Source organism: Musca domestica, unplaced genomic scaffold, assembly GCF_030504385.1.
Source record: "Musca domestica strain aabys unplaced genomic scaffold, Musca_domestica.polishedcontigs.V.1.1 3, whole genome shotgun sequence".
NCBI classification, from domain to species: Eukaryota; Metazoa; Arthropoda; class Insecta; order Diptera; family Muscidae; genus Musca; species Musca domestica.
In genome coordinates, this window is record NW_026712299.1 from 12,370,289 (window position 1) to 12,384,236 (window position 13,948).

General features: G+C 35.9%; 4 protein-coding genes across 5 annotated transcripts; 3 read left to right on the plus strand and 1 right to left on the minus strand.

Annotated features, from left to right (window-relative positions):
- The first annotated feature begins 566 nt into the window (after positions 1-566).
- On the plus strand, positions 567-1,961 carry LOC101891104 (uncharacterized). 2 transcript variants are annotated; one of them, XM_059124636.1, is made up of 4 exons: positions 567-900; positions 965-1,112; positions 1,174-1,239; positions 1,316-1,961. In XM_059124636.1, exons 1-4 carry the CDS (start codon positions 768-770, stop codon positions 1,788-1,790), a joined length of 822 nt encoding a protein of 273 aa, XP_058980619.1. In that variant the 5' UTR covers positions 567-767; the 3' UTR covers positions 1,791-1,961. The 2 variants fall into 2 exon arrangements, with proteins under 2 accessions (XP_058980619.1, XP_005180328.3); XM_005180271.4 differs by having other exon boundaries at positions 568-900; positions 1,310-1,961.
- A 409-nt stretch (positions 1,962-2,370) lies between these two features.
- LOC101890081 (uncharacterized) lies at positions 2,371-3,761 on the minus strand. The gene is made up of 3 exons (XM_005180265.4): positions 3,522-3,761; positions 3,310-3,454; positions 2,371-3,249 (listed from the first exon to the last, which is right to left on the minus strand). Exons 1-3 carry the CDS (start codon positions 3,652-3,654, stop codon positions 2,679-2,681), a joined length of 849 nt encoding a protein of 282 aa, XP_005180322.1. The 5' UTR covers positions 3,655-3,761; the 3' UTR covers positions 2,371-2,678.
- Positions 3,762-5,122: 1,361 nt separating this feature from the next.
- On the plus strand, positions 5,123-7,710 carry LOC101890932 (uncharacterized). Its single transcript, XM_020035650.2, has 5 exons — positions 5,123-6,326; positions 6,408-6,605; positions 6,675-6,820; positions 6,879-7,469; positions 7,557-7,710. The coding sequence occupies exons 1-5, from the start codon at positions 5,227-5,229 to the stop codon at positions 7,634-7,636; spliced, it is 2,115 nt and encodes a 704-aa protein (XP_019891209.2). The 5' UTR covers positions 5,123-5,226; the 3' UTR covers positions 7,637-7,710.
- A 3,257-nt stretch (positions 7,711-10,967) lies between these two features.
- LOC101890759 (uncharacterized) lies at positions 10,968-13,285 on the plus strand. Its single transcript, XM_005180269.4, has 4 exons — positions 10,968-12,165; positions 12,224-12,421; positions 12,483-12,628; positions 12,692-13,285. Exons 1-4 carry the CDS (start codon positions 11,126-11,128, stop codon positions 13,252-13,254), a joined length of 1,947 nt encoding a protein of 648 aa, XP_005180326.1. The 5' UTR covers positions 10,968-11,125; the 3' UTR covers positions 13,255-13,285.
- The last annotated feature ends 663 nt before the right edge of the window (positions 13,286-13,948 follow it).

Genomic DNA, 13,948 nt, shown 5'->3' on the forward strand with positions numbered 1-13,948 from the left:
GTAATGCCGTTTTGCGGACATTAATGCCTTTTTGGTTTTTGGTGGACGATCTGAGTGTCGTTTGATTGCTACATATAACCATGGGACTGTTGTGTCATTTACAATCTCTTGCACTAGCTCGCAAATCTTAAATTAACGTGATGTTGATCGGAGGACTTCTTTCCTCTTAGATCCGTTTGTATACATTGCCGTCATCAAGCGCCAAGCAATACTCTTTTGGTATCATTAGGGCTGAGAGGCCTCGCTTGTAACTTTTTAACTTGAAGGGTTCTGCAACAGAACAACATATGATATCATCCATTGCACTTGGGTAATTAATTAAGAATATTTTTAAGAAGTCCTGGATTCCCTAGAAGACGATTCTTCTTTTTGAGCAAATAGCGCTTCTATTTGTGTCCTTTGTTGCTGTATGTGATTAGTTAACCATTATTACATATATTAAACGGTACGTTCATTAATACGTCACTGTACGGTATACGTCCGTACAACAGTACGTAGCGGCCACATTGCCACTACTTGAACTTATGTCACGACATAAACGTATCGACGCCGTAAACATACAGCTGATAGGCACAAACAAATACTTATACATAAATAAAGCAACGCACGAAGCGTCTGTGGTTGCTGGCAAAAGATACAAATTTAGTTTTACTGTAACAAAAAGTAATAATTTGATTACTGTAACGTTGTTTGTAAGGTAATAAAGAGAGATTTTGGCGCATTTCATTACGTTTCCAATTCAAATAAACTACTGACTCGAAACCGTTATGGATGATGACAAATTAATGAAGCTGGTGGAAGAGCGTGATGTACTCTACAATCGATTTCATCCATACTATAAGGATGTTAATAAGAAGGAGGAGGCTTATGCCGAAATAGCCGAAGAATTAGATATACCGGGTAATAAATGGAACAAATGTCTTAAGAATTTAAGACTATGTAATTTAGTTTTACTTTGCAATAGATGTCCAACTTATTATAAGACGTTATCACAATCTGCGAGATCGTTATACACGTTATAAGCGTCTATTGGAAAGCACCGGCGAGGCAAGATGTTATCTACCCGTAATGGATAAAATGGAATTTCTTAATCCCCACATATTTAGCAGAAAGTAAGTATATCATGTACACTCATACATTTGTTTATAAATAATTTGTGGGCCATCTTTGCAGAATGAGACGAAAACAATATGTAAGGGTGCCAAGTGATATGGATTCAAGTTCCCCCTGTGATAATACGTAAGTGAAAACAACCTAATCGATTAAAGTTACAAACACATCTTTCTTAAATATGCAACTATTCTTTCAGAACTAGGAGAACACGAGCCCAATGTAGTACACCCCAACAAAAAGTGTCGCTACGAAGCGATAGCGATGAAGATTCAATGGATCCATTGCAATGTGAAGATGAATTAGAAACAGTTGCAGAAATTCCAATTTCCCTACATGAAAAATCCTGTGAAGACAAAAAGGCATCTACCATTGTAATTAACAATGATAATGGCACATCTAATCGCCTCAAAAGAAAATCGGAAACCAAATCACTTCAAACGGGTAAAAAATCTACTAACTCGAGTTTAAGAAATATTGATGAGGAGTTTAGTGAGGCAATTCAAAGTTTTCATCGAGTGTGCAAGGCAAGAGAAGAACGCCAAAAGGATGGTGCCCTGCAAGGTTTTCGTCAAATGATCATATCTACACTAGCCGATATGAGTGAAACTAAACAGACCAAAGCGATGTTGTGTGTTACCGAAGCTGTGCTAAAAATTAAAATGGAACCAGAAGAATAGGGAATGTTAACGTCATTATTTTTATAAAATAGACTCAAATAGATATTGTATTCTGAAGGATGCAAATTATTAAATTGTTTTTGCTGTACTTTTTTTCTTGATTAAGCTTTGAATTAAAAGTAATTAGACACATATGAATACTGTTTTCAATAAAAACAACTATAATTTAAATTTATAGTGAACATGTTCAAGGTTTTTCCTATAATATTCCTTCGACTTTGTAATAAGGATATTAAAAACATTTAATTTGATATGATGTCCTTATTTGTACTATGTTGTTTTTTTTTTTAAATAATATAAACCCCTTGCATATATACATTATCTAGCCATGCATTATTTTAAATAAATTTTCATATTTACCCGACATGAATGAAAATTAATGAGGAATGCAGACAATTTTATAGGAATAATTCATATTTTAAAATTATGTACTTTATTTTTATATGTATAACTCAGCCCCGAAATGTTCGTCACAGGTCGATTTTATTCTTCTGATTGCAACAATATACATATTTCGAGTGGATGCTTCTATGTACTTAATGAGATCCTTTCCAATTGATAAAAAAATACACCGTTACAATATTTTCAATTAAATGTTTATTGGGTACGGTAGGACTTTCACCTATACATAGGTCGATATTCATCACGCCTACTAATTGTTGTAAAATACATTTTGTGTTTGGTTTCGGTCAGGACATAATACTTCATTACTTATCAAATTAAAGTATCATATTGGGTGAATGTAAACTTCTAGTGCTACAAAATTAAAAAAAAACAATCCGAACTAAACTACGGGCCTAACATGCGACTTTATTTATGCTGCATTCAAATATGAGAAATCTACATATTTCCTATTATCTACATGTATTATATAACTACGATTCATTTTTAACATAAATCTTCCATTTTCATTTCCATTACTGCCTGTGTTACTAGTGTCATTGCTTTGGATTGTTTCGGTATGCTCATTTCGGATATTGTTGCTATAATCATTTGGCAAAATCCATGTAAAGCTTTATTTTCTTTTAACTTTTCGCCTGATTGGCATAGTGTGACAAAACTTTTAACAGCATCACAGAATGCATCATCAGAATCCTCGTTATAGTCAATGTCATCCGAAGAATCGAATCTTGCGACACTATGAAGCTCTGTATAATCTGTTGTTGTTGCTGTTTTCTTTGCAGGACGACCAATCGATTTCGTTTTATTTGCTTTTTCCTCTTTTGTCCTTCGATTTTTAGCAGGTGGAATGTATTCCTCATCATCTTGGCTATGAAATGGAGATTCTTCTCTTTTTTTACGTTTTGATCGTGAACGACGCTTAGGTGATCTTGTTTCATTGTAATTATCTTCATCTGATATGTCATAATCCATTGTCGATGTTCGCATTTTGAGCGGATCTGAGGAAATACATAAACTGGTTTCGGAGTCTTCCCAGGTAATTTTGCCACCATTTGATCTGTAATTATAAAGATAAGTAAGAGCACTGGGATCATAATTTTATGTTCACATTACTTACTTGATGTATATAAATGGTGTTAGGAACTCCATTTTTTCCATAGTGGCATGATCGTAGTTATTTTCAGGTCCTTTTGTTAGTAACGAACGTTTATATCGAACAAAGCGATCCCGCAGACCACGATAACGTTTTATGACTCGATCAACTGTAATAGTCAAAATTATTGTGTTAAATCAACATCTTTTGGGGTTTTTTTTTGTCATTAAACTTACCGGGTAAACCCATCTCTTCTGCAATCTCTTCCCAAACAACTTTCTTATGCTCGGTTTTCGCCAGGGGATGATCTCTGTTGTAAAGCACATCATTGGCTTTTAATAGTTCAATTAATTTTGCGTCGTCATACATTTCCAAGCTATACTTTAGTGGCTGTTTTCCCTTTTTATTTGAGGCAAAATATCTCAACTGGTTGAGGATACCTTTGAAGCAAAACAATTCTGTTCATTAAATGGAACGAGAGGATCTAGATGCAAAAGGTTAGTTCATATTAGTTCCTTTGGTTCATTAGGGGAATTTTTACTTACAAAGATGTTATAGTATGTTTACATCAGATTATGTTATAGTATGTTTACATCAGATTTGAAAGGTTTACATGACAATTCTTTTTTCTAAAAGACGTTGCTCTGTAAATCGCATAATGTGTATGTGTGCCAATTACGGCTTAGAAGTACCTTTCCACTTATTTTTGACAAAACATTTTGAAAATTTTTACATATTAATCTTCTCAAACGTTGATGCATCTACCCATGGTACAATGATATCAAGGTAGGGCTATGATACCATATGATTTCAATTTTTTTATTTTCTTGGCTTAAAATGTCATCTTTATTTGTTTATGTATGTGTTTTCTTTTCGATAACAAAAACATTGTTCAGAAAACATTCAATTCGGATGTTTTCAAAATGTTTATTTCATCGTATGCATCGACAAAATCTAGAGTTTTTGTAGCGAAATAATCCTTTAGAGATATATAGAACATGGTTTTGAAAAGAAGTGTTGACCTTTCATTCAGTTTTCGCGGTTTTCAATTATTTATTCAAAATAAATGCAACAAGTTGCTTGATTTTGTTATGGTTTTGATACTATTTCTGACATTACAAGCCAAACAGGTAGACTTCTATACTTGCAATTTTTTCAAAGTTGACCTACCTTCTCTTCATTGTACCATGCATCTACCCATGGTACAATGAAGAGAAGGTAGGTCAACTTTGAAAAAATTGCAAGTATAGAGGTCTACCTGTTTGGCTTGTAATGTCAGAAATAGTATCAAAACAATAACAAAATCAAACAACTTGTTGCATTTATTTTGAATAAATAATTGAAAACTGCGAAAACTGAATGAAAGGTCAACACTTCTTTTCAAAACCAGGTTCTATATATCTCTAAAGGATTATTTCGCTATAAAAACTCTAGATTTTGTCGATGCATATGATGAAATAAACATTTTGAAATCATCGAATTTGAATGTTTTCTGAACAATTTTTTTGTTATTGAAAAGAAAACACATACATAAACAAATAAAGATGACATATTAAGCCAAGAAAATAAAAAAAGTGAAATCATATGGTATCATAGCCCTACCTTGATATCATTGTACCATGCATCTACCTATATTTTTCTACCATGGGCCATGGTACAATAAGGACGTAGAACAGCTTCGTAAAACTACAGAAATACAGTCCCGAAGCTATGCCCGCTTCTGTCAGACTCATTCCAAATTATATACAATTTGATTTGATTTTACATTAATATAGCTCCTTTTTATTGTGAAGTGTATAATTACGTTATACGCCAACGACTTTGAATTGGTGATTGCATATGGCTGGTGGAAGCCGTATTTACACGACAACAATATAAACAAACCAAAAATAAATAAAACGCAAATTTAGTTTCTAAATTTTAATAAATAAAACATACAAAATGGAAGAGGGAGCCGATGATTTATTTATTTTACTTAGTTTTATGAAACTCTATAAAATGTACAAAAGACTCAAAGCAAAAAAGATCAAATCAATATATCTCAAACAGTGCGCTGAGAAGAAAGATCAAAACATCAAAATTTCCCGGCAAGAAAATTCCAACAAGGTTCCATCACCGGTACTACCAACAACCCAGGAATCACGAACGTACAATAAAGATATAACAAAAGCTGGACAAGATTTAAAGGCAATTCCCAGTACTCCCCAAAAAGATGATGAGGAATTTTATGAGTCAATTATACAACTAGTCGATGATAAGCACAGTGATGCAGAGGAAGTCGCTCAATACAATGAAACTGAATTTCTAACGTCTTCCGTTGAAGACAAACCAGCAACAACAGCAGTTCAAAATACTATTACGGTAGAGCAAAAACCAACTACACTTCCAGAAACTATGGTGGAGAACAATGGTCCATATAGTGTGGAACAAAATTGCCAATATGAAATTTCGTATGAAGTGAACGGAGAGCATATTATTGTGGAGACTGGTGTCGATGCAAATGCCAAATATGAATTTCAAGGTGATAAAGAAGCTAACGAGGTACGTTACGAGTTGTGCTCCGAGGGACAGGAATATATAATTGAAAGCGCCGGGGAGATAAATGAGAATGTGTATAATGAACATGGTGAAATTGCTTATGAAATAGATGCCAACGATCATATAGAAGAAGATATAGGCTGTCAAGAAGAAAATATAGCCTGCCAAGAGGATATTGAGCAAGATGTAACAAGAAAGAAACGGCGCCGTCGCCGTCGCCGAAAACGTGGGCCAAACGGCGAATTTGAGGAGGAATTACAACCCAAAGAAAAGAAACCGCGCATAAGAACCTGTAGAGCTAATCCGGAAAATCTAAATCGCCAGCAAGAGGGTTTCTTCAGAAGAGTTTTTGTCAAATTGAAAACCGATAATGAAGAACAATTCCAATTGCTAACACGAATGAAAAGGACAACATTCGATAAACTGGTGAAAATTATGTTTAAATCTCTTAATCGGCTTAAGGTGAATATATTCCCAGAGGAGAAACTATCATTCACACTGATGTAAGTGGAATTTTGATTAATGAAAATCTGATAAGATCTAGGATATTCTAATATTATGTAAATGCCTTTCTCATCCTACAGACATTTGGCTCATGGTACACCCATGGACGTGATTGCCAAACACTATAAATTGGGAAAGACAACAATACGTTGTGCCATTCTGGAAACATGTGAGGTCATCAATGGGTTTTTGGGATCAATGTACCTGAAAGAACCAACCTCGGAAGAATATTTAAAAATTGCTCAAGGTTTTAATGCTCTTTGGAAACTGCCTAATTGGTAAGTCAATGCCGAATGACTTTTTCCCATTCCGTTGTAAAGATTTTATTTTCCAAATCATGTCTACAGTGTTGGAGTAATCGGAGGTAGACACATTAACATAAAGAAACCAAGAAGCACAATATTGGAGCAATATAATCTAACGTCACTTAATAGCCTGGTTATAATGGCAGCATGTGATGCCAAACATGTATTTCGTTCGGCCACAGTTACAGGTAAAATTATATTATCCTTGTTTAGAACTTCTCTAAAATTAGTTTCTTATATTTCCAGTGGAACCTCATCAATCAACATTTACCAAGGGAATAATGAATAACACATTGCCCTTACCTCCAAATGGCCCCCTGGACGAGAATTCATCCCAGGATTTCCCCTACTATTTTATTGGCGATTCAACATTTTCAATCAAATCAAATGTAATGGTCCCTTTTGATTCCACAACATTAGATGATAAAGAGATTTTCTTCAACTACAAGTTATCACTTGGCCATACAGTAATGGAGAATGCCTTTCACATGCTAACATCAATGTGGAAAGTGCTGCTTACCACATTCGATATAGCTCCCATAAATTGCGAATCTATTGTATTGGCTAGCATTGTTTTGTATAATTTTATAATGCAACATGAAGATAATCGATGGTATAATTCGGATGGTACAATTAATCTTGAAATGTCACACAACTATGATGAGAATACAGCGTGGATTAATGCAGAAAATGTACAATTTCATCCTACTATGCAAGCTATATCGAAATTTGGCAATGATTCTATTAACAGTGCCCTCGAGTTAAGATCCGCATTAGCTGATTATTTCTATCACGATGGATCGGCGGTTGAAACGTCGAATGAAGTTTTTGAAATAAGTTAAGTTATAAATAATGATATGTAAATAAAAGAAAACAACTTGTTAATAATATAATTTTAATGTCTAATCTTGTACTTTTAAAAAGGTATGCCCATCTACATCTGCAGTATCAGATTTCTGACCTCAAGATGGGTTAACAATATTCCTGATTACAGTACAGGGTGAGATAAAAAACTGCAACAATGTCAAATGCCATAATTTTTAAATTTTTTATATTTTATTGAATAAAAGCAAAAATATCGGAAATGGTATCAAATTTTAAAAAAAATTTAAATTTATTCGAATTGGTCACGAATTATGGCCTTCAAACGGCCAATGAAACCGCCACACGCTGTCCGAATGTTGCTCTGCGGTATTTTGGTCTATTCCCGGTCAACCTTGTTTTTCAAACTACTCCAGACAAAATAGTCCAACAGATTGGTATGCGGAGATTTCGGTAATCATTGTGCGCTAGAAGCAAGCGAGGAATCTCATTTTGTAACCATTCTTGGGCGGCGCATGCTGAGTGCGATGGTGATGAGTCCCGTTGGAATGTCCAAGGTCTGCGGCCAAAATGTTCGCGTGCCAAAGGCTTTATTAACCCTCGAAATATTTTCGCTATATTATTCTGATGCCACGGTCGATTAATACGAGCTTAGAGCGACCATCGGCCTTGGCGGCGCTTGAGTTTGGTGTCCAACCGAAGGTGCACATTTTCAGCTGACCTTTGGCAAATAAACACGATCATTTTGTTTGTTTACAAACGGCTGGACAACGAATGTTTTCTCATCGGAGAAAACCAAATTCGGCAGTTCACCACTTTCGGCCAAGCGAAGTAACTGTTTAGCTCTTTTGAGTCTATTTTCTTTCTGTTGCGGTGTAAGTTCTTGCACTTTTAGGAATTTCAATCGGGGTAAGCTCATTTTTCAATATTTGGCGAATGGTATATTGCGATATGCTCAGCTCACGAGCCATTTTTCGGCTACTGTGACGCGGGTTCCGATCAAGTTCCTTCTTTACTTTTCGAACCATTTCTGTTGATGTTGCTGTTTTCTTCCGCCCATTTCCTTGACATCGAACTACGCTGCCAGTATCACTGTAAAAGATATACTCACATTTAAATTCTGGAGTGCTCTAACGATAGCCACTTGTGGTTTTCCAGCTAAATATAAAGAAATCACGCTTGCATTACATCAAAAGAAACATTTTTTCTGGAAAAATCTCACAAAAATGCTTTTGTACGCTTGTAAGCAATATAATGAGCCATCACTGGAAAAATTTGAACAGCTGTCGGAAGAGTGGCTTAGAAATGACATCAGTATGAAGTCGGTTGCAGTTTTTTCATCTCACCCTGTAGACTCTGTGTAAAGTTCAAGTAGGCTATGTGAAATTGAACACCTAAAGAGTGATTTGTTAAGATTTGCAAAATCTCATCGGTTCTTTATTTGAAACGTTAGATTGGTCCATGACATTTACTTTTTGAAGATAATTTCATTTAAATGTTGACCGCGGCTGCGTCTTAGGTGGTCCATTCGGAAAGTCCAATTTTGGGCAACTTTTTCGAGCATTTCGGCCGGAATAGCCCGAATTTCTTCGGAAATGTTGTCTTCCAAAGCTGGAATAGTTGCTGGCTTATTTCTGTAGACTTTAGACTTGACGTAGCCCCACAAAAAATAGTCTAAAGGCGTCAAATCGCATGATCTTGGTGGCCAACTTACCGGTCCATTTCTTGAGATGAATTGTTCTCCGAAGTTTTCCCTCAAAATGGCCATAGAATCGCGAGCTGTGTGGCATGTAGCGCCATCTTGTTGAAACCACATGTCAACCAAGTTCAGTTCTTCCATTTTTGGCAACAAAAAGTTTGTTAGCATCGAACGATAGCGATCGCCATTCACCGTAACGTTGCGTCCAACAGCATCTTTGAAAAAATACGGTCCAATGATTCCACCAGCGTACAAACCACACCAAACAGTGCATTTTTCGGGATGCATGGGCAGTTCTTGAACGGCTTCTGGTTGCTCTTCACTCCAAATGTGGCAATTTTGCTTATTTACGTAGCCATTCAACCAGAAATAAGTCTCACCGCTGAACAAAATTTGTCGATAAAAAAGCGGATTTTCTGCCAACTTTTCTAGGGCCCATTCACTGAAAATTCGACGTTGTGGCAGATCGTTCGGCTTCAGTTCTTGCACGAGCTGTATTTTATACGGTTTTACACTAAGATCTTTGCGTAAAATCTTCCATGTGGTCGAATAACACAAACTCAATTGCTGCGAACGGCGACGAATCGACATTTCACGGTCTTCAGCAACACTCTCAGAAACAGACGCATTATTCTCTTCTGTACGCACTGTACGCATTCGTGTGGTTGGTTTAATGTCCAATAAAGTAAACTGAGTGCGAAACTTGGTCACAATCGCATTAATTGTTTGCTCACTTGGTCGATTATGTAGACCATAAATCGGACGTAAAGCGCGAAACACATTTCGAACCGAACACTGATTTTGGTAATAAAATTCAATGATTTGCAAGCGTTGCTCGTTAGTAAGTCTATTCATGATGAAATGTCAAAGCATACTGAGCATCTTTCTCTTTGACACCATGTCTGAAATCCCACGTGATCTGTCAAATACTAATGCCTAAAGCTGGAAATACATAAAGCGCTTATCTGGCTGGCTTAAGTCATCGGCTGGCTTCTTCGGAAATGAACAAAGGAGGTTTAGGTTGACCTAGTTCGATTTTGGCCCTAGGCTCCTTTGTTCATTTCCGAAGAAGCCAGCCGATGACTTAAGCCAGCCAAATAAGCGCTTTATGTTTTTCCAGCTTAAGCCATAGATCGCATCATCATTAATAATTTTGCTAAAATCATTTCCTGTGTATGCAGACCACCCAGATAACTATTCTTTTTTCTCTAAAGTATTCTTCCCTCTCTCTCATATCACCAACAATTTTATTCTTCCTAGGATGAACACAATAGTCCAAAAGTCTCTGAATGAAGCATTTAAGCTGGGAATACATAAAGCGCTTATTTGGCTGGCTTAAGTCATCGGCTGGCTTCTTCGGAAATGAACAAAGGAGCCTAGGGCCAAAATCGAACTAGGTCAACCTAAAACTCCTTTGTTCATTTACGAAGAAGCCAGCCGATGACTTAAGCCAGCCAAATATGCTCTTTATGTATTTCCAGCCTTACCGACGCTGCACATACCTATTACTTTTTATTGTACCCCGTCCATGCATATTTTTTTAATTATTACAGATACCTTTGTCTTTTGTTTGCTTATAATTTGTTAAATGCAAATAAAATATTTATTTGACTACCATCGTTTATAACTTGTGTTTTGCGTTCTTTTATATTTTTCGTAGAAATTTCCCTAAAACTTGCCATTTGTCGATCAATTTACGTCACTGTTAATGGAACAATATCATGATACGTGAAGAAGTCGTTTTTACACCACTTTCGAGGCTAGTCCCTCGGCTCATTTAATGAGCGAAATCAGTGCGTTTTCCTCATGTTTCATTCTTCACTGTTATGCATTACACACATTCGTAAACAACAGATTTACTCAGTGATTTTACTTTCTTTTAGTTTTTAAGTTTTTTTTTTATGAGGCTTTCTTTTTGTCTTCTTACTTCTATCGTTGGGAACGTCTTAAATAAACAATCTTCTTGGAAAAAATGGACACCGAAGTCGAAGATCTGTTTGCAATTTTAAGTTTTTTAAAACTTTGTAAATCGTATCGAAAACTTAAAAGAAAACGACAGGAAACAAGGACAATTGCTGCCGCCCCAACACAGATTGTCAATAGAAAACATCATCAAACAACTAATGCCGCAATTAAATTGGCAAATGACTTTCAGAAGGAGAAGGAACATGACGAAAAGATCCAACAAACACAGCCGCCAATTATAGAAATAAACCACGAAGAATACAAAACATATTCCACTGATCCGCAAGAGGAACAGGAACAATTTAATGAAATATTGGGAGAAACAGAAAGGCTTTCGGATGAGGAAGATGGTGAGTTTCTACAAGATGGACAATTGGTCTATGAAGAAAAGCCACAAGTTGTGGCTGATCCCTATGTCGAAGATGAAGAAGAATATCAATACGCCATAGCCTTTGAAGTAAATGGCGAGCAACGACATGTAGTATTGGGTGGTGCTGTGGAGACTGACAACGCTGAACAAGAGCAAGAAACCAAATATGAGTGTCAAGAAATTCATGACGATGGTGACGAGATTTACTACGATGTATGTCCCCCCGATGGCCAAGAGCATGAAGTATTATTGGAATCTGTTGAAGAATTTAATGATGATCTTTGTCAGGATGATGTTGAAATTTGCTATGAAGTAAATGCAGAAGAAATCGAGGAGTTCCCTCCAGATAACACACTACTAAAACGAGAACCTGAAAAGAGACAGCGTCGACGCCGAAGAAGGGGCCAGACTGATGATAACGACGAAGACCAGACGGTCAAGGAGAAAAGGCCACGTACTCGACTTTTCAAAGTTAGACCCGAGAATCTAAATCGTTATCAAGAAGGTTTCTTTGGGCGTGTTTTTCTTGAGGTGAAAAAGCATAATGAGGAACAATTTCTGATATTGACACGCATGAAAAAGGATCTGTTTGAAAAGTTACTAAAATTAACGTTTAAGGCAATGCGTAAACGAGCACAGCACGTATTTCCAGAAGAGAGATTATCCATAACGCTTTTGTAAGTAGTTTGCAGTTAGACGAATTTTTTCCATTATTATTTTTTTTACTTTTTCTAGATACTTGGCCCATGGAACACCCTTTGAAGTTATTGCAAAGCATTATAAACTAGGCAAAACAACCGTGCGTAATTTGGTGTTGGAGACTTGTGAAATACTTTATGAAAATCTCAGTCCCATTTACCTAAGGGAACCCACTTCTGAGGAATACATTCAGATTGCAGAGGAATTTAAAGCCACAAGGCAATTGCCAAACTGGTGGGTATTCTCTATTTTATATTTTTTCTATTTTTTTAACATTTGGCTTCCTTTATTTTAGCGTTGGTGTTGTTGATGGCAAACATATTGTCCTCAAGAAGCCAAGAAAAATTATATTAGAGGAATTAAATTTGACAAACATAAATAGTTTGGTTATAATGGCAGCATGTGATGCGAACCATATTATACGCTCAGCCACTGTTACAGGTAAAAAAAAACTTAAAACAAATTTTGGTTAAAATATGTTTTATATTCCCAATTATTTTACAGTGGAATCTCATCAATCAACGTTTGCCAAAGGTATTATTAACAATACATTACCTTTGCCACCAAATGGCCTATTGGGCGATGATGCTTCGACAGATTTTCCCTATTACTATATAGGAGATTCATCATTCCCGCTGAGAACAAATTTGATGCGACCCTTTGAAGGCAGTACTACCAATGACAAAGAATTGTATTTCAATTATCGGCTATCACAGGGGCAAAGTGTTACAGAAAATACATTTATAATGTTGAGTTCAATGTGGAAAATTTTGCTAACGACCTTTGATTTGGCGCCTCTGAACTGTGAATCCATTGTTATGGCATGTATCGTTTTGTATAATTTTGTAATGATAAATGGTGGAGATCGATGGCATAATGCTGATGGAACTGTTAATGCTGAACTTCCTCATAATGTGGATGAAAGCACCGCATGGGTTAGCGTTGAATCGATACAATATCGTTCACATTTAGAATCTATTGTGGAATATGTTGGCGAATCTAGTCCAGAAGCGAGTGATTTGAGAAATACATTAATGGAATATTTCTATCGTGAAGGGCATGAATGATGTATATAATAAATGTCTTTTAATAAAAGTCTACGGTTATGTTTAATTAGGGGGAAAGTTAGGCCTTGGAGACAGAAAACGAAGTCTGCAAATCAAAGGGACTGCTTTAGACCATGTTTTTTTACTAGCTCCTATATAACTGTGCTTATCTGTGAAGAAAGCTTAAGAGGCTTTAGTTATTGTAATTAACGAAAAATCTTTCAATAACTCTATATGACCGAGACGGGTCTCGAAATAAATTATATTATACGTTATATATTCTTCCCCTTTTGTTATGCCACTAACGATGCAATTGATCAGTAATGGTTCGCACGAACCCAGGTAAATTAAGTTCAATGAGTTCAGAATGAAGAGTTACTTACTCAGCTTCTTTTGAAGCACTTCACCTATTCAAGAAAGGGTCTTTCCATTTCTTTCGCATTTCAACATCTGATTTTTCTGATAAGTGCAAGCGGATTTTCTATTGCTTCACACATTTCTGAAAATAATTTTAACAAATGCGTTTTACCCATCTCCAAGGACTTTTGTAGAAGACAATGTCAAACCACGAAAGAGAATGCTTTATATCCACATAACGTCTTTGTAAAAATCATGAATTTTTCATCCAAATTGACGTATTTTGAAAGCAGTTACATTCTACTTCTGGACTACTTCTTTGACTTTAAACACAATGCTGTTATTGCACTTTCAATGA